The following is a 20,267-nucleotide window of genomic DNA, read 5'->3' on the forward strand; positions in this document are numbered from 1 at the left end:
TGCAAAAGCCGCAGTTTTAAATTCGGTGTTATTTTTGTCTCCCTCGTGGGAGACAAAAACAGGCACCGAGTTTAAAACTGCAGCTTTCATGTCCCTGGTGATGAGGATCCCGGGGCCCTGAATTAGGAGAGGCCCCTGGGCTTATGCCCACCTGGCCCGTCCATTAATCTGCCTATGAATATGCTAGATTTAGATAGCAACTGCTGACCTTCTTAGCTGTGTAGCATTTGCTGCAAGATTTCTTTAGAAGCCAACATCATGAAGCTGTCTACTCTGTCAGCCAAATTCAGATCAAACCACATTTTTCCTCCTCAATCTGTTGAATGGCTTTTAAGTGGTTATAATCTAAACTGACAAAAAGTATATTTTTGGCTTTGTGGCCTCCAGTACTCCCTTTGACTCCCCAGGATTGCAACTGTTCACTGCTAAGGACTTTTGAGCTGTACTCTGCCTCCGTGTTTACAAAATTCCCAGCCCCATCAAAGGGAATTATTTATTTCTATGGAAGAGAAAATCTCCCTTTTGACAAAATAGTACACTGATGCAAGGAACATGAAGTAAATTGTTATAATGATCAAGCATATGCAATAACTTGTAAGAACATGGAACAGATTCGACATATACTAAAATGTTGTGTTCATGATCTTTCCAAACCAGCAGCATCAATTATGGAGAAACTCTGAAACAGCATGTGGCTTCTTCACAGCTTGTACTTTTGCATAACCTAGCTTCTGATCATGATGTCACTTTAGATGAAGGGCTTGCATAGAGCACGATAAATTGTATGTTAAGGTTCACTTATATCCTCTAGAAGCTGAGCAATCAAGGTCTATTAGAGATGCACCATTTTGCATGTTAAAGAGAAATACTGTTTATTATGATAAAAGTTTCCCAGTTTGTTTCCCAGCTTACCTCAGCCTGGGGAACAAGATTCAAAGTCAGTCCTAAGGACTGAAGCTTTTATGAAAAGACAACTATTCAGTGCAAAGGATCTCTTTAAAAATCAATAATGGTAAATGTTTACCCTTTCTTTCAATTAAAGTTCACAAAATTAAAAGCTACCATGTTTATATTCAAAACTATCATATAGCAAGGAGGCTTTGGTTAGCAAAAAATAATTCTGAAACGCCGCTGATTTTTTTCAGTGTTGTGAACAGTGGTGCTTATGTATCAAATCCTAATCCTGTTGTTTGAGTTTTAATGGGTGGCATTGAAACCCCTGTGAAATATTGTACCAATCACACATACACACTTACCTTTATGTAAGTTCACATGGGACTATATATGCACAATTTTTCCCCCACTGGCCCTTTACTAATGAATTTAAATCATGCGCACTTACAGCTCTATCGTGTGGTGCAGTTCTGACATCAGGGCCTCTCAAAAAGCAGCGCTAAGCAAGCCTCTCCACCTGAGTCCCAGCACTAGCTGAGACTTGCTGAGCCACTAAAAAGAATAGACTAATCATACAATTGAATTGTCCTCCTCCTCCTCCAGCCCAAATGTCCTAATCCAGAGCATTGCCAGTGCACTCTCCCATTAGCCTACTGCAGCCTAGATTGCAAGAGCCCAGCAGGACAAATTATGCTGAGGGGAAACCAGCACGGGTTCGTAGCAGGCAGATCGTGCCTGACTAATCTAGTCTCTTTTTATGACCAGGTTACGAAACGCCTGGACACAGGAGGAGGGGTGGATGTCGTATACTTAGACTTCAGGAAGGCCTTCGATACGGTATCCCACCCCATACTGGTGAACAAGCTAAGAGGCTGTGATGTGGATGACTGCACAGTCCGGTGGGTGGCGAATTGGCTAGAGGGTCGCACCCAGAGAGTCGTGGTGGATGGGTCGGTATCGGCCTGGAAGGGTGTGGGCAGTGGGGTCCCGCAGGGCTCGGTCCATGGACCGATACTCTTTAATGTCTTCATCAGCGACTTGGACAAGGGAGTGAAATGTACTCTGTACAAGTTTGCAGATGACACAAAGCTATGGGGAGAAGTGGACATGCCAGAGGGCAGGGAACAGCTGCAAGCAGACCTGGACAGGTTGGACAAGTGGGCAGAAAACAACAGGATGCAGTTCAACAAGGAGAAATGCAAAGTGCTGCACCTAGGGAGGAAAAATGTCCAGCACACCTACAGCCTAGGGAATGACCTGCTGGGTGGCACGGAAGTGGAAAGGGATCTTGGAGTCCTAGTGGGACGAGTCGCAGTGTGACGAAGCCATCAGAAAAGCCAATGGCACTTTATCGTGCATCAGCAGATGCATGACGAACAGATCCAAGGAGGTGATACTTCCCCTCTATCGGGCGCTAGTCAGACCGCAGTTGAAGTACTGCATGCAATTCTGGGCGCCGCACTTCAAGAGGGATGCGGATAACCTGGAGAGGGTCCAGAGAAGGGCCACTCGTATGGTTAAGGGCTTGCAGACCAAGCCCTATGAGGAGAGACTAGAGAAACTGGACCTTTTTAGCCTCTGTTAAGAGAAGGTTGAGAGGCGAACTTGTGGCTGCCTATACGTTCATCACGGGGGCACAGAAGGGAATTGGTGAGGTTTTATTCACCAAGGCGCCCCCGGGGGTTACAAGAAATAATGGCCACATGCTAGCAGAGAGCAGATTTAGACTGGACATTAGGAAGAACTTCTTCACAGTTCGAGTGGCCAAGGTCTGGAATGGGCTCCCAAGGGAGGTGGTGCTCTCCCCTACCCTGGGGTCTTCAAGAGCAGGTTAGATAAGCATCTAGCTGGGGTCATCTAAACCCAGCACTCTTTCCTGCCTATGCAGGGGGTCAGACTCGATGATCTATTGAGGTCCCTTCTGACCCTAACATCTATGAATCTATGGGTATTTGATGATAAATGCAAATGCTTGCCTGTTAATGTTCATTCCCTTTTGCTTTGGGTTTGTTTACACTCCTTTGGTGTTTCCTTTTCCTGGACATTTGAGCAATTGGATATGAAATCCTGCCCCGGTAGAAATCAATTAGATTTTTGCCACTAACTGATAGAATCAGGATTTCACCCCAAGTGGCACAAATATTGGCAGAAACTAGAAGGCAAAGCTGCGTGTGTGAGATTCCACGAGGCCAGCTCTCATAATCAGACACTGATGTTGGAAGTGCTTTCCATTCACCCAGTAATGGAACAGAAATTGGGACATGAGACTAGTGTGACTGTTCATTATTATGCAACACAGCTTGAGTATAAAGAAATACATTTAGGTAACCCAGAACAAAAAATGGGACAATGTTAATTGAACAGATTTGATCACCAAGCATTTCTTGGGAGCATGCAGGCCATCTCATGGATATTCCATGTGCAGGAAAGGAAGTTGCTTTCATCTAATGCATTTGTTGTGATTCATGCACTCAGCTCTATACTCAATTGCTTTTTCATGTGTGACCAGTAATGTGAGTTAGAGCTGGGGAATAAGTGTGTTTCAAGTGACATAATTTAAAAACCAAATCTATCCCTGCTTGTCCTACTAGGCAGCTGCTCCATTTCTGTCAGAGGTCTTGCATGCTTTTAGGAGCTGACATACAGGTACGGATACCGGAACAAATGACATCTACACGGACGGCTAGTTGCATGAGCCATCTCTGACAGTGGTTAAGGTCAGATACTGAAAATGATTTTAAGCCCTATATTGCAGAGCTGGCCAACCAGCATCACAAGTGCCACAAACAGCACAGGCAGCCTGTGTGTGGCACGCGGCAGACCAGGGAGTGGACAGAAAGCACAGGAGCAGGGAGCAGAAAGCAGCGATGAAGCAGGGTGCATGTGGCAGGAAACAGAAAGCAGAACAAATCAGGCAGAGGAAAGGGATCAGAGTGGCATTTGGGGAGGGTGTGGGGCTAATTTGTGGCATACCTGCCCCCCACCCAAGAATGTATCCAGGCCTGACTCTGTGAAGCGATATGTATTAGTGTAAACCTCCTGCCTGGTCCTGTTGATGTCATCAGGCGAAGCACTCACTCTCATAAAAGTCTCACAGTTAAGGTTACAGAATGGGTGCCATATTATGCAGAATTTTATTGGTTAATTCCCCCCCACCCCCCTTGCCTCCAAAGTAAATCTCTCTTTGCTGAAAGATGGGGCCATTCCTGACAGCAGTCAGGCTGGTCTGGCTGTGTGGTAATATTTTCTCCCACTTCCCCACCTTTGAAGTATTACACAGCTAAAGGAACAATATATGTACAGCTCTCCTTGGCTGGAATAAAGCACTGACATGCCAATCTGTCAAGGCAGAATTCAGTACTATCCTAGGAACCCAAGGGATTCTCCAACTATGCCTACAGGGCATCATGCAAGAGCATATGCATATTGTTGAGCTATGTTAACTGCTTAGCAAAATGATGTGGCTTCACTTACCATTTTGAGGAAAAAAGTTCACAAAAGATGATGGTGGTGACTGCAGGAAAAAGCAAGCGATCAGACCATAAATCAGAGCATTGCATGAATTCAGAAAGTACTAATAAAATCAGAGCTTCCAATAAATTTCATTTCAGGCAGAGTAGAAACATTCCATCAGTCTGTGGTTCAGGACAGATTATAATTTCAGATGTGCTGAAGCCCAATGCAGTATGGCTCAACAACCTTACAAAGCTATATGCATGCAGGCAGCATTGTATGGGAACAGATGCTATTCTTGCCAAATGGGTACCTGTTTACTACTCCTGAGGCTAAATGTACAAGAAACTATAACTCATCTGGTAAGGGCTAACTAATAGAAAGCAGGTAAAGAGTTTTTTAAAATATATTTTGTGCTCTTGCTCTTTATTAATTTTAATACAATGACATTTTAAGGCAGATCTTCTTGTCATATGCCTTACACTTACAGCTCACTCACCCTTCCTGGAGACCAGCTGCTGTGTTTATGAGTTTATTTTGTCATGATTAATTTAAAAAATATTTTGAATCCCATGAAATTTTCATGCACCTGGGAAAATGCCATATGACTCTTCCTCATCTCTGCCTGCCCTGGAACTTTCCAGGGATGCATTATTAGGTTGGAAGCTCTTTTCTCTTCTATTTATTTGCAAGCAACACACTCTAGAGTTCAGGATCAGTGGTGGCAAAAATAAAAAACAAAGAACAGGAAAACTTTACAACCATGGGGACTAGATGTGTACCACATAATAATACTTTTACCTGCTGGTCTTAAAGCACCATATATAAACATTACACCACCTTATAATCTCATGAGACTTGCCCAAGGTTACAGAGAGTGGGTTGCAAAACTGGTGCAAGGTGAGAGTTGACCTGACTCCCATCACCTAAATCTGACTTTAGACAACATTTGAATAGGCCACAGATTTATGACAGAGAATTTTCCTATAGGTGATTCTTCAACCATCCCATTGCCACACAAACAAAGCCTCATTCTTCTTCAGTTTGTGTTTTTGGTTTTTTTGTTAAACTTTATGTATTTTTCAAGAAGCTGAAGCCTAGATTCTTTGGTGATAAATGCAAATACTGTTTTGTTAATGTTCATTCCCTTTTGCTTTGGCTTTGCTCACCCTCCTTTGCTGTTTCCTTTTCAATGGATGGAACGACTTCCTCTTCCTATAGGTCCCATGAGGAAAGATGAACACGCTTCCTGTGCCTCTCCCCTGCACTGAACCCTCAGATGAGACTTTTAACACAGATACGCTCTTCCCATAGTTAATAGCAAATCCCCTCAGTGAACTCTCTGAGCAAATCATGTTTCTGCCCTTCAGTTTCTTCAGCCATCACTATATCTCTGAACTTTTCTTCCAGTGAGATTGTACTTTGGACACTTAAAAAACAAACAAAAAGAGGCCAGAGAGGATTTGAGGTCAGGACGCACTGACATCACTTTCACTTCTCCTCTTGTTTAACCTCTCTGGTTATCCTTTTGCAACAGAGAGGCCATCTGTTACTGCTTTGTCTTTGTTGTTAAGGACAAAGTAGCTCAGAAACTCAATTGCAATTAACTTGTTCCTTGAATTTGCGCTTCACTAGTTTTTTAGGAATGAAACTTTTTCCTTTAATGTTAAAATGTTAGCAGTATCTTGCTCTTGTACCCCCTGGTCCTCTTCCATTAACGATGAATAAACAATGTTTTTAAATGAGCTGGTATGGTATGTTGTATGAGTAATGTACCCTAATGAAGAACACTGGGACAGACGAAATGCAAAATAATGTGCCACCAAAAACATATTACTCTGAAAAATATAGAAAGCATCAATATAAAAACAACTCGGTTTGGAATGTGGTGGCTACATTTCTGCAGGCAGAAGAAATAAAACTAACTTGTGGACAAAACTGCCCCAGCGTGTGTCTAGATGTTGTTTATGTCAATTAAAAATGATTTATATTTACAGATTGCTAAAGATCAACTGAAAAATAATTCAGCCAATTATAACTTGAAAATGTGTTGTACTTATGAGTGGGGAGCAAGTTTGGCTACATTGACTGTCGTGTTCATATGTTGGCTAGAGTTAATTTTGCAATGGAAATTAAATGTGCTTTGAGCAAATGAAGGAAATACATCAGCTGGAAACTCTCCACATATAAATCTAAATTTGACTTTGGTCTAAGAAAACACGCAGAGTTATGATAGTTTTTTACACTATGTTTGTCTCAGATGATTACCTTTTAAAAATGCTTTCAGTAGAATGCTTCTAGGTGCCATTGTACTGTTGTAATGTGTAGTAATTTATACTATTAATGGCCTGAAAACAAATATATAGCAAACTTCTCCATTAACTAAAATCAAATTTTATTAAAAAGGATGCTGTGATGTGAAATTACTGTGTTTATTTTTAAATTAAGCATTATGCTGGCACATATTAAATGTGCAATTGAATGGTACATGTATTATGCATATACTGTACACTACTTCTGCTACATTTATTATTAGTTGCAAACACAAACTATCTTAAAAAAACTATGACTTTTTGTTAGTCATAGTTACTTAGGAAAGTGCTGATGACATTAATTGTAATTTTACAGTTAGGTGGTAATTGTGATCAGTTATTGTTACCTACATGATGGAGAAAAAATGTACCCTTACTATTGGTCTATATTTTCATGGGAGATCAAACAAATGAGGTTTACTACTAGACACTAAAGTGCTATTTACAGGACTCGATGCTGCCAACTGTAAGTCTGGAATCAAGTTACAGTTCAGAGTTATTATGGGAGTGTGTTGCATATTTCTCAAATTAAATGCATCTCTGTAATGAATCGTGTGGACTAATCTGACCCAGTATTATGTTTTTCTCAATGCATGTTGGTTGCTTCACTGTTCTATATTTAACTCGGAAATCTGACAGTTGTCTGCACGCACTGTCTCATGAGCCTGCATGTCAACATTAGACTGCAATGAAAATGGAAGTATACCTGTATGCCATGCTATCAGCTATTTGCAAGCTGCATGATACCCAGTAATGCTGATCAGGGGATGTCTCTGTGGTTTCTTAATGGAGCTGTTAAAAGCAAGCAGAATGCTTCCTTCACTGTAATCAGACAATACATTATATAAATATGTTCAATAACAATAAAGTTAGACATCTGGTACACTGAATATTTTATTTCGACTTTACATGCGGTGTTAAAAACCCAAAGAACGTATTATTTACACATCCACAATACAAGTTTACAAGATATCTATACATGTTAAAGTACTCTATAGTATAGAGCAGCTTTGTTTAAGGGTTACTTTTTATGCCGTACCATTAAAAAAGATACAATCTGTGTTTACCTTTGCACAAATGGATAAAGCATCTGTATTATTAAATTAACAGAATAAAGACTAGGTTGAATGTTAGAAATTTCAACATAAATACTGATAGAACTCACATTACCATCTACAAGGCAGCACAATGTTACAGAAAGTTATCAGGGTTCACATACATTTATGGTTCGGTTTCACACAAGTCTGTATTAATATTTGTAAAATGAATTTAAATCGGTTTCTTGTCACTTGACAAATGAGTATTTTTAATAGTTATTAATCTGTAGTGTTTTAGTTTCAAGACTGAAGCATTTAAGAAGAGATGAGGGTTTGGTTTTTTTTTTGGATTCAGAGGTCTCAAAATTCCTTACCAAGAACAGCCTTAAAGTGGGGTGAGGGGGGAGAATAAGTCTATCCTTTATTATTTGTTCAGTAATAGCAATCCAGTTTTCAGAGACTAACTCTCTCTCCCCTCTAACATGTAATATAAATCGCCATTGTCTCAGAAACCAGTTGAAGTTATTTGTCCCCTAATTCATGAATATTCCTTTGCTGTGGTTATTTCTACAGTTATGTTCAGTAAACAATGTGGTAGTGTGTAGTTTGCAAGCTAAAATAGCCATCTGTGGTGAACATCAGCTGCAAGTAGATACTGTAAAACCTACTAAATGGCTTACACAACTTCAGCAGGTGTTCCATTACCCTAGAAACCTCATTTGATTTCACATTATAACTGTTTGATCCTTAGGAGAACTGGAGTGGAATGTTTATCATGGGAAGGTGATTTAATGCTGCTGTCTTTTTGGATTGTAGGCTGCCTTTATTTACCATTAATTATTCCTGCTTTATCTTTTTTTTTTTGGGTGCTTGTTGAGAGAATTTACAACTGGCACTCAGGAAATATGATGTGCACTTGACAGAATTTTAGTACTTTTATCATTTGCATGAATAAGGCACAAAATGCACAGATTCAGGTAAACTCACACATAATATTTACAGAATATTGTCATTACCTGCATGACTTTGGAGAAAATCCATACATTACACAACATAAACATATTGATTGCACTACTGTTGAGTTTTCACAGACTGCTTCTCCCAGGCCAATTAATGTTTCTTCCTCTCTACAGACAAAAGCCTATCAGAGTGTAGGACATTATTAAATGCAACAAAAAAAGTATAACGGTTTATCGTTAGATAGGCTTTGCCTAGTGTGTTCTTGATTACTAGCTGCCCACAATGAGAACAACAGGGGCTCAAATTCACAGTGGCCAGGTACTGGATGGGGGAACTGTAGAAATACAGTCAGAGTCCCCCATTCCACCCCAAAACACTAGATTTGAAATGTACAGATCTGAATCAATAGCAGCATAATACAGTTATTTCGAATTAACAGATTTGCACCCTTTCACTGTGTTACTAATTCAACAATGTATATATCCTTTGGAAGGTGGCTGAGATGCACAGTTCCTTCCTAGCTGTCTCCAAACTGAACCCAATGGACTGCAGAAGGAAGAGTCGTTGGTTGTTCAGTCATGCTCAGTGTAAACAATTCCATAGCATAAAAGATGCAGTGGGAATCTAAATACATCCTAGTGTGTACGGTACACACTCACATACACGTGCACGCACAGCTTTATCTGTGGCATAAACCAAGTGCCACGCATGGGGGGGAAAATAGAATGCTACAGTTGGGCCAGAGACTGAATTCCAGCAAATCACTTATTTACCCAGATATCCATTGAGACATTACCATTTTCTGACATTTGTGCAAGAGGCAAGGTGAATGCATACATATCAAAATGTTCACATTTAATGGGAAGACCACACATAATGGCAGTCTAAAATGGAACCCATTTTTCAAGTATTTGCTTACAGATTTCTCCAAGTACATTATCACTATTTAGAACGGTAGAGTAGCCCCCACCCCCGTTGTGCTACATGTCTCCTTAGCTCCAAACAAAAGAAATGTAATGACCAGCACTTTCTTTTGTTTTTCTGTTTGTTTTTTTAGCAAGTACGTTATGTCTTGCAGTAGCTACATGTGGCAAGACACAGATGTTGCTGAAGTGAAGACAGTTTCTTTGGCCACTTTGTTCTCTTTAATTACAAGCAAGTCTCTGTCTTATAAGTCTCCCACAACATCATCTCACAGCCAGGGTAGGCTGATACCACACGCTAACAGAATACACAAGCCCTAGTAGCTGTATTTGTTCAGTGGTCTGACTGAAGTCGTTTGAGGAACAAATGAAGGTTTTGGTGGTACATCGGGTTTTATGGATGGTGTCCTCTTTATCCCTGTACGAGGAAGGGTTCCGTTGCTTGTATAACTACTCTGCCTCGATAAAGAAGGTTGTAAATGAACGCTGACTGGCGTCCCTTGAATGTAGTCCATCTTTGTGCCAGTGGCAGATGGCATATACCCCCCACGATTAATACTAGGCTGTCTGGATAACAAAACACCGTTTGGTGAGTTTAAGTTTTTAGGGAGCGCAGATATTGAATGTCTTTGTGAAGAATTTTTGTGATAGCCCCTCTGTCTTTCTAAAGAGGTCATTGGTACTCCTGGGGTGGTTGGGACATCCACCCGTTTCGTTGGACTATTTCTGGGAAGAGTAGATGGAGGAGAGTATAAAGATGCCTCCCTGTTAGGAACTTTAGGGGGAATTTCAGACATATTTCCCATTGAATCCAGCATTAAAGTCTGGTGAGCCACTTGAATGTCTCCCATAATTGCTTTGGGATTACTAGTAGTTTCATTTAAATGTTTAAGAAAATCATTCAGGGTGTTCCTGGAATCAACAGATCGCCTGTGGTCTCTTTTGCTTGATGGTTTAGTGAGAGGGTGATCAATGTTTTGCATCTTTTTGTCTGCTTTATGTGCATTGGAATTTGAGAAAGAGGTGTTGTAGTCATGGGTAGCATTGGGAAGAACAATAGCACTAGGAATATGCCCATGACTTAAAGGAGAATGAGGTGGGGGACTGGAAGGGAAAAACTGAGGGCTTTTTAGAGGGGTTTCTTTTCTTGAAGCATTCAGATTATGTGCCTTCTCTGACTGACTTTTCATAGCTTGCAGTGTCTTTTGCTGAAGTACTGGTGTGGATTCAGGAGTTGGAAGTGCAGCTAATTCTGGAGGCTGTCCTCTGTGGTCCATTATCATGGACTTTGTATCACCGTTTGGTGGCAGTTCTTTTCTGCTAGTCAACAGATTTGTATACAGTTTGGGCGAATCAATATTTTGCTGATATTCCTTGACAGGACTGTCAAACAACCCATTCAGCTTAGCGAAACTGCCACTGGAGTCTGTACAGGACTGAGCCGATTCAGCATCCTTGTGTATTTTTCTGGATTTCCGTACAAATATATCTCGGTAACAGTAAACAGCCACTCCTGCAATAAAGGCTCCCAGGACAAAAGCAGCAAAGACGCAAGTGATCAGAACATTCATGTGTACCATTTGGTTGGACTCTCCTGACTGCACTTCCCACCTTACACCTGTAACAAACATACAGGATGATAAATTAGCATGTATTTGACTTTCATGCTATCCAAAACAAAAGCAGCCTCTCTAGATGAAGGACAGTACTACCTATTTAGATGAGTGTTGTTTAAGATAGATTAATATTAATGTAATCATCTAGACACTAGAGACTGTAAATACTTTTATAAAATTCAACTTACAGGTTTAGCACTGATCAGCCAAAATGGAGACTCTCCACTTTATCTGACAAGAAAAAGGGCTTGGCAGTGCTTTGCTTCTGAAAGTACATCTAGTTATATACTGTACTCTCTTTGTCAAGTTCCTATCTTTGTCCCCAAATATCCTCTAAGGCTCATAAATAGTGGCTTGTATGTTATTAACATTAACGATTTCTGCTGGAAAATTGGGGTTAGAAGGTGTTACTCTGCCAGACTTCAATTAATAACTCGTGGAGGGATTTCTCTCTCAATTTCCTGTCCAACTCATAAATCAGTATCAAAAGAGAGACAGGATTATGCAAATGTTGTGTATATACTGGGTTTTTATAGCCATGTTAATACCATGCAAAACATATAAACTAATGCATTCCTATACTGCATAGTTATCTAGTTATACATTTATACAATTCAAAATAATATTATTTTATTAATGCAGTTTACTGTTTTTCTTTTTTGTTACTTAGTAATGAGCATTCAGGATTGCATATCATTTAAAAACATATGGTTAATGAAAGGTTGTAGGAGTTTGCTAAAATCTATAAAAACAATTAGCTTAGACCTAGAAGAAGAATAAATGTTGCATTAGTTTGTAAACCAAATATTAACACAAAATCTCTCAGATTTCTGAGCTTGTATTTTAAAAGCAACCACAGACATCTTGTAGTTAGACAATGTTAGTTTTTAAAGGTAAATCTGTTAAGTATCCCAGGAGAGAGTAAAACAATCAGGAGTGAAGAAATATTTTCTTTTGTTAGAGGGAAGGGCCTTTGAACATTGTTAATGTTCTGCATAATAGGGTTTAATGATTTTATATAGGAGAGGAAAGGAAACAGGAGTAAAGGTTCACTAACAGAAATGACAGAGAATGTGAATGAGAACATGTGGAAATTATGACAAAAATATTGATTAAAAGCAAAACTCAAAATAACCAAAACAAAAATCACAAATGTACTGTCATATAATGGCTGAGAAGAAACCTGATATTTTTTTTAGAATAATAAAATCAAGGGTTTTTTGTTGTTGTTGTCTGTTGTGAGCTTTTCAATAACAACAGAATTGTGCAAACATTATTGGTGCCTCCGATGCTCTGATAATAGTAAAGTCTCATTTGGAGTTGTGCCTCTTTTTTGTTCTTGTTAATCACCCTGTCTTGCTGAACCAAAATCTGTTTCTGTAACAGCCTATGCAATGTTTCACTTAAAAGAAAAAGGAAGGAAGATGAACTGTTTGTAATATATAAAATTGTATTGAGCTGCATACGTATGCAAGCATAGTGGGAGGGTCTATATAGCTGGATTAGTGAAAGCTCTAGCTCATTTTTTAGAGCAAAAATTCAGCATATTTGATCTCACACAAATACATTTGTTGTGCAATCTTGAACCCCATGCTGATTTCAGTGCCAGTTTTGGAGTGTGCAAGGAATAGAGACATGGATTCAACATCTGCATTCAATATAGCCTATTGCCAGCCATAAACAGTATGAACACCACTGTGTTATACTTGGCCTTTGTTGGCTAAATGGGCACAAGGATCATGTTTGCACATTCTGTATAGTAATGGGAAAATGGTATGGAATATCTTGTAATGATGATTGTTACAGTTAGATCTTTGAAAATGCTGAGACTATCAGGTTTCCATTCAGCTGCAATGTATTCCCTGGTAAGGCCTTACCCTTTGGGACACCTGATAATGGATCAGAATAATCAGAAGTGTTTGGGTCATCTTGAACTACAAATTTCCGAGAGCCAGTCACTTTAGGTTTCCAGGAACCAATCACTTTAGGTGATATAACTGGGATACTTGCCATTGTGGTAATGGAAGCTGAAGAGAACTCCATGTCTGTGGTGGCAAACAGATTTTTATTAATGTGTATTACGGTCAGGCTTTCCTTACTGTTTCATGGCATTTCTAAGTTATGCCTGGAGAAGGTATTTAATGGAAATTACATGTCGGGGCAGAATGTGACCCTTACACTTTACAGAAGTATACAGGGCTGATTAAAATCAATCATATTAAAAGGCTACATTAAGTAACATTAGAGCTGCTATTCAAAAGCCAGGGAAGTTGTATGTAATGCAGAACAAAAGTTACTGTAAGCAACTGAAGAAAGGGGGACCTTATTCTGCTTAGCTGCTATACTGTTTGCTTGAGGCAAGCTACTTCATTTTATTTCATAGTCTTAACAATCTTTAAAAATTGGTTATAAGATGTATACTAGTGACCTTATAAGAGGCTTTTAAGTACAGGTATTCCTTAGATACCAGATCAGCTCCATCAGAGGAAATAGATTTTTTTTTTAGCTCTGATATTGTAATGGCTCCTACAGACCTCTGTTGTACAGATCCTTCTTCATTTGTAATGGATTTGTTGGATTGCGTCATGGCCTACATGGTAATGCACACGAGCTGCAGACATAGTAAGCCTTATATTCTACAGTGAGCCTGCTTGCCAAATGTAAATCCCTGATTCATGTGAATGTGGCTGAGCAGTTTTAACTCTGTGTGCCTGAAAGGCAGATTGGCAGGGGGAAAGTATATATGTGATGTATGGTAATTCAGGGCTTGAAAATCAGGTTTATTATGTCGCTGTCCTAAAATATCACACTGAAAGTTTAATTGATGAAGTAAACATGCAAGTATGAAGGAAGACCGTTGCCTTTTTTCCCTCTAAATTACACACTCATTTACATGATGGGTAAATAAATCTGCAGAATATTTGTTTATCAAGCAGGAGTCCTTGTTGAGTTACAGAAGTGCAAATACCATTAGAAACAAAGCACAAAATGTTGTGTGTTGTGCTCTCACAACTTAAACAGAGACACAGATTTTTTTTCGGATTTGACAAACAGAAAAATGCCCTTGGGCTGAAACCACAGAGAGCAAGTTTTAGTCTGGAGCACACTTCGGAGAATATGGGCCCAATCATGCACCTGTTGAAGTCAATAACAGTTTTGCTACTGAGTTCAACAGACTAGCACCAGGCCCTATCTCCCTGGAAAACAGGAGTTCACAGTGAAAATGCCATCAAAACAAAACAAAATAAAACAAAACAAAACATTTGAAGGACAAAAGGGAGGAAAGGTCCCTATGACAACAACGTATCATTACAGCAGCAGTCTGCTACAGTCCTTTTCTGCTACAGTTTTGGATGTTAAATGATTTCCAATAGCACAAACTATTTAGACATTTAAAAAATGTAAAAATACACATTTTAAAAAATGTGCATTTGCTTGATAAGACTTGGGGGTGGGGGGGGTGAGGGAAACAGGGAGCAAGAGAAGGGGAGGAGAGGAAAAAAGGAGGAAAATGATGAAATTCTGCCATCCATTTACTACAGATGACCAAGAAGGGCATTCACAAATGCATGGTTGGGGAACAGAGTAAAGCTTAGTGGACTTTCGTGCAGTGAAGATGTCATCTATGTTAATCAGGCTCTTTAATAAAAGATGTTTTTCAATAAATAATGAGCTGTTAACATGCGGCTACAAAGGGTGAAGTGCTGAGTGAGAAGAGTCTGGCTATCTTTACCATCAGTGGGAACATGAGTTTAAGCACAAAAATGAAGGATTGCCAACTGTGCAAAAGGAAGGAAAAAAGGGCTGAAAATGCTGAACTGAAGGAAAGAAAAGGTCATTAATTCAAAAAAATTAAAAAAAACTAACCAGATGTTGGGTCGCCAAATATTTTGTAATCTGGTGTAGCTGTAGTAGGCAAAATTTCTAAAAGAATTAAAGGAACAAGTAATCAGTGAAAAGTAACCAAAAGAAAGCAAAAGCTCTTAAAACCTGAGTAACTGAAAATCAAAAAGAAAATACTATTGGTTACGAAAAAGAAGTTGTTAAATACTTTGCTGTAGACCCCAGATAGTTGTAAACTGGTGAAAGGGCAAGAAAACAAGGTAAAACTTATCTGCCACCCAAGACCAAATAGCTCAGCTTTCTGGCTGGTCATGGTCACACTAGGTGATGTGTTCAGAGTGTTACTGAAAGGCTCATAAATTTAACATCCATAATGAAGCGTGGCCACAAACTACTGTTGACATGTTATAAATTAGCAGTAGTGACTACTATGCCTTACCATGGCAGTCCCCAAGCTGTCCTGTATTGCCAAATTCTACATCTTGCTCATATCCTCCAGTGCTGTGGTTGTATGAAACAAACAAAGAGAACCTGCAATTAACAGCATTAGTAGGGAAACAAATGATGATTTTCTGCTGAAAACAAAAACCGGAAACACATTTAGACATTCACAGTAAATGTACAGCTATGAGGACTTGTACAATATCTGATCTTAGAAAGACTATGTATTAAATACACACATTGTATTAAGGCTTTCAAATTACAAACACCTACACCAGACTATGCAAAAGCTTAAGTGGTCATGTTAATCTTATTTCACCTCCAAACGCTAAGGCCATGCTCGTTTTTAGGTACAATTGTACATCTCAACTTATGTCAACTGGAGCTTGTACATGTTGGTCTAAGATCAGTATTGGCCCCATTATATAGGTCATATTTATCAGTATATTGGTCATGCAATGCGCTCCAGTGACCTGATTCTACATTATGCCCTTGGAAGGCATCAATATATATACATGCAGCATATTCAGGAAAAGCTACAGAAATCTTACATTTTTTCTGATCTTGTAAAAATGAAGAGAATTAATTTAAATAAAAAAGTTCAGATCCGACATAAAAGATTTCAGCTGTAAAGGAGATCCATTTCTGGGTAGTTAGGATTATTGGCAAAGGAGCACCCCAAGTCGAAATATTTCCTTGACTACTGTGTCCTTCTGGCAGTGACTGCTGCACTATGATACTCTCTTTACTAAGCTGATCGTGTTTATGCTCAGTAATTTGTCATCTCACCAAGCTGCTTTTCATTTGGATATTTATAAGTTGTTCTTAACTAAGTTAAATTCCCCCTGAAAGTTTTCTCCGAAGAAAAACTTTAGAATGGGATCACACTCTAGCATTCTCTAACACTTTTGTAACACTAAAAAAAGATAAGTAGTGAATGAGAGCATGATCACGTATATCATAATAAATGTTTGTGTGGTATATAAACAGAGGCAGTAACTGTAGAGATGTTAGACTGATTTTTAAAATAACACTTACAACATGCCAGGTTTCACTCTTCCACATGTCCCATGGTCTAGCCAGCCACAGTATGGATCTCGGGAAGCAATACAAGACCTGTTTAAGATCAGACCAAAGAAAAATGCTTCTTTTATTGCTGTCACCACAGATTTCTGTGCCTTTGCTTTAAGGGAGAGTTCAGGAACACAGGCTTACTTTTTACATGATCCATGACGCTCACAACGACTGAGGGGTATTCTGATAACGCAGCTAGAGAAGGCCACAAATACAGCATGGTGTTCTTTATCCAGCTGAAGGGAAATGACTTTTCTGTCCTCTTCACTCTCTGCATTACACCTGTTGGGTAACAGCCATTTAAAACTGTTATTTTAATAAACCTGTGCAAAGTTTACACTGGAAATAGTCAATTAAAGTTATTTGGGTTCTGAAAAATTGAAACTTCACAATTATTTTTGGAAAAAAGGTACCTAAGATACGATACTTTATTATTACAGTGATAAGCACACTGTGATGTCCAGTTAATTTAATCTATTTTGTGGGGTGCTCTCCATACCATGCATCAAGGTTTTGGCTCTTAAATTAAGGATGTTATGGTACAATCTTTGTATCACATAGATAATATCTAAGCCCATTACCCTTGTGATTTCAACATGTTTAATACATTTATCGTAAACCAGACATGAAAACCTGTTCTGGGTGCAGAGTACTGCTATTCTATAGCCAGAAAGATATAGCCACTTGTAGCATAACTAGGCTGCAGCAATGACTTAATGAGGGTGGAATTAGAAGGCGCTCACTACCCACACAGAATGGCAAGTGCTAAAACATTTTCCAGTTATTCAGCAGCACATCTTTACCATAAAGGTTTGGGACTGACAAATAATGTGAGAAGCTTGGTGAGAATATATTTTTTTTTAGGGAAAAGCAAAAGCCACCATTACCAATTAGGTCACAAAAGCCAACGACTAAATGAAATATACATGGGAAATGCTCTGGAGGGCAGTTCTTGTAAAAATAATACCTACTTTGCATGATTGTAAGCTTCAATCTCTTCCAGTAATACGCTGTCATTCAAAGAAAAAGGCCTGGTCTTTGCCAAGATTTTAAGTACTACTCCAGCTTCAGAGCCAACAAAAAGGACTGTGTAATTCTGATAGGGTCCAGCAGAATGGTCTACTGCAATTGCTGTCAGCCTATACCTACCAAAACCAACAAAACACATTAATTTGATTTCAGTCTGTTGGTTTTTTTTATATAGGCAGATATACGTTACTTCCTACCTGACCCGGGTCTTTGTGAACCAGGGTTCTTCAATGATAGAGGGAATGGCAGAATCCATCAAAGGATGGGATTTGATGAAGGATAGGGTTTCGTCTGGGAAATCAATGGAGGTTTTGTAAGCTTCTGCTAGGCCATGTTTTGCACAGCAGCCAGGTCTGAAAGGAAAGCAACATTTTTTTGTCTCTTGATATTTTAGCTAATGAGAAAGGGCACACATTCTGAAAGAGCAGAGGAGGCTGCTCGTGAGAATACTTATAGTTCAAGTGAAAACCGCTGCTTCTTTTTTACCTGACAAGACTCTCAATATATCATTGATTTAAAGGTGGCTGTTTACAGGGACAATATTATCATGTCATAAGTAAGAATCTTTTACCTTGGCTTTGGTACTTTGTCTTCAGGTACAGCTGTCCAAACAGAGTCTGGAGTCTTTTGTTCTTTAAATCTCCCTTTGAAGACTTTCTCAATGTCATCCATGCTGAAAGCACATACTGCTGAACCAGGGATGCTGTAAAATAAGAAAAATCATTGCAAGAATTCAGACTACAATGGTTCCAATATTAGTTGTAACAGGGAACTGGAGAACTTCTTTTGATGTTAGCTTGCTCATCTCTCACCTGTTAAGCTGTGTGGTGAATACACCGACAACAGTAGGGACTCCATTGATTTCTATTATGTCCGTGATAGACTGCAGAACATCAAAGTAGAAAAAAGAATCCCCAGGAACAGAACAGTTGAGCCGAGCTTTTAGAAATGAAGTCCAGTGTTTCTCCAGGACTCGCTGGGAACCACCCATGTCATTTTTGCATATGCGTGCTACACGAGAATACACAGCCTGCATGGGGAACAAAAGGTAGAGAGGAGCAGGACTTACGCACTGCTAGGAAAACAATCCCATTTTCCAGACTGTTAATAAAACATCAAGGATAATTTTGTTAGCAGGAAAATTGCTGCCATATATCTGCTTTCAAAGCCGGTACAGAAAGGAAATCAAAGTTTAGCTGCAAGTGCATGGGCATTTTAAAGCATCAGTGAGCAAACACAGCACTCCCAGCCTTGCCTCCACCTTTTCTCAAAATCATATTGTTGGTGAGATTTAAAGACTTTAATTAACCATGTGTGAGGGGTTTAATAATTTACTAAAGAATATCCTTCCACGGTGAAGCAGAAGTATCATGTGCTACATTAGTATGGCTAAATTATTCATTATACAGAGAGATGAGGGAACCTCCTTTTGAAATCCCTTTTTTAAACATGTAGGCAACACCAGAAAAATCTGCTGTCTCTAGAGTCCGGAAATGGACGCGCTAAAGGATACCTGTGGAGAACTCTATGAACAAGACAGAAATACTAAAAGCCTAAGGCTGAAGTTGCCACATTACACATTGTTCTGTTTTTAGTGACAATTAGAAGGACTAAAACAACTGTATTGACTTTACACTAGGGCATACTGAGTGTTGCAAACTATGCTTGCTAGACAATATTTTCCATGACAAGCATATCTTGCTCTCCTTAAGATTTTTTATTCTTCATCACTTATGGTGACACAGAGCTGATTTTTACCTACCTTGCCTAAATTGTTATGCTCTACAGCAATTTCTCGAAAGAAGAAATAAACGTAGTTCCCATATTCTATGGCATGCAGGAAATGTGGCTCTGTAAGGCAGAGGGAAGAGAAACCTGGTTACTTGAACCATTTAATTAACAGAGGATACTAACTGCTCTGCTTTCCCTTAGTTACATGCAAAATAAAGTGAATGGCAATATTGAAGACACTTTAGGAAATCCAAATATGGGTGTATTCAAGCTTAAATGAACTTGTACTCTTTAATGTCAGCTAATGGACTGTAAAAGGGCCTCCAAGGAATTGTATTACAGCTAAGGCCTTTGTTACTACAGATTCATTCATTAATGTACTTAAATGGGGTGGGGAGACCCTTGCATTTTAAACAAAGATTTTGCTTTATCGTCACAAAGTTGTATTTTATCTTTATGATCTTGCTATAGTAAAAGCTACATTTATATTAACCTGGTGCTTATATATAATCATGCTGGTAAAGATGTGCTTCATTTTCAGTGCCAATGAAATTACATTTGTCCTATACACTGGGAAATATTTTTTTCTAAAATTACCTTTTATCCACTTAGAGTCATATTTTATTGTTCTGAGGGCAGATCCATCTCCCATGCTGCGATAAATAACAGCATCACTTGCCAGAAAATCTGCTACTGTAGCTGAATACAATTTTCCATCTAAAATAAAAGTTAAAATGTGGCATTAGCAGACCATGAATAATATATACAATTCTGACTAGCCTGTATTCTTCTCATTTTTTACTGCCACTCTTTCCCCAAATTACTCTAACCTATGCTTTAACAGTTTAGCTTCTAATCCTTTGGAGGCCCTTTGAAAAATTTAAAACCAGAAGCACCTTGACACCTGCAGCTTTTCCGTGCCTTCTTGTAAAGCCCTCTGGCTCCTTCTGTGTT

General features: G+C 39.1%; 1 protein-coding gene and 2 long non-coding RNA genes across 21 annotated transcripts in view; 1 reads left to right on the forward strand and 2 right to left on the reverse strand.

The window, feature by feature from the left end:
• Positions 1-7,537, forward strand: part of LOC132243984 (uncharacterized) — a 207,940-nt gene extending 200,403 nt beyond the window's left edge. For 4 of the 5 annotated variants that reach the window (XR_009455585.1, XR_009455584.1, XR_009455581.1 and 1 more), the window contains one exon: positions 5,569-7,537. This is a non-coding gene — a long non-coding RNA (uncharacterized LOC132243984). Of the gene's footprint in view, positions 1-3,485; positions 3,541-5,568 lie in introns of all 5 variants that reach the window. The other variant, XR_009455582.1, reaches the window with a different exon arrangement.
• LOC132243985 (uncharacterized) lies at positions 1,364-5,602 on the reverse strand. Its single transcript, XR_009455586.1, has 3 exons — positions 5,517-5,602; positions 4,369-4,408; positions 1,364-1,446 (listed from the first exon to the last, which is right to left on the reverse strand). It is a non-coding gene; the product is annotated as an uncharacterized LOC132243985 (long non-coding RNA).
• SEMA6D (semaphorin 6D) overlaps positions 7,536-20,267 on the reverse strand; it is a 352,602-nt gene continuing 339,870 nt past the window's right edge. For 10 of the 15 annotated variants that reach the window (XM_059714662.1, XM_019477621.2, XM_059714661.1 and 7 more), the window contains 12 exons: positions 19,911-20,030; positions 19,345-19,433; positions 18,395-18,612; positions 18,154-18,285; positions 17,780-17,935; positions 17,525-17,698; positions 16,695-16,835; positions 16,518-16,595; positions 15,478-15,569; positions 15,063-15,119; positions 13,073-13,240; positions 7,536-11,197 (listed from right to left, as the gene is read on the reverse strand). In XM_059714662.1, the coding sequence (XP_059570645.1) occupies positions 9,897-11,197; positions 13,073-13,240; positions 15,063-15,119; positions 15,478-15,569; positions 16,518-16,595; positions 16,695-16,835; positions 17,525-17,698; positions 17,780-17,935; positions 18,154-18,285; positions 18,395-18,612; positions 19,345-19,433; positions 19,911-20,030 (2,726 nt within the window). In that variant the 3' untranslated portion in view covers positions 7,536-9,896. The remainder of the gene's footprint in view (positions 11,198-13,072; positions 13,241-15,062; positions 15,120-15,477; positions 15,570-16,517; positions 16,596-16,694; positions 16,836-17,524; positions 17,699-17,779; positions 17,936-18,153; positions 18,286-18,394; positions 18,613-19,344; positions 19,434-19,910; positions 20,031-20,267) is intronic. The other 5 variants (XM_059714664.1, XM_059714666.1, XM_059714665.1 and 2 more) reach the window with 5 other exon arrangements.

The sequence above is a fragment of the Alligator mississippiensis genome, chromosome 11, assembly GCF_030867095.1.
Source record: "Alligator mississippiensis isolate rAllMis1 chromosome 11, rAllMis1, whole genome shotgun sequence".
Lineage (NCBI taxonomy): Eukaryota > Metazoa > Chordata > Crocodylia > Alligatoridae > Alligator > Alligator mississippiensis.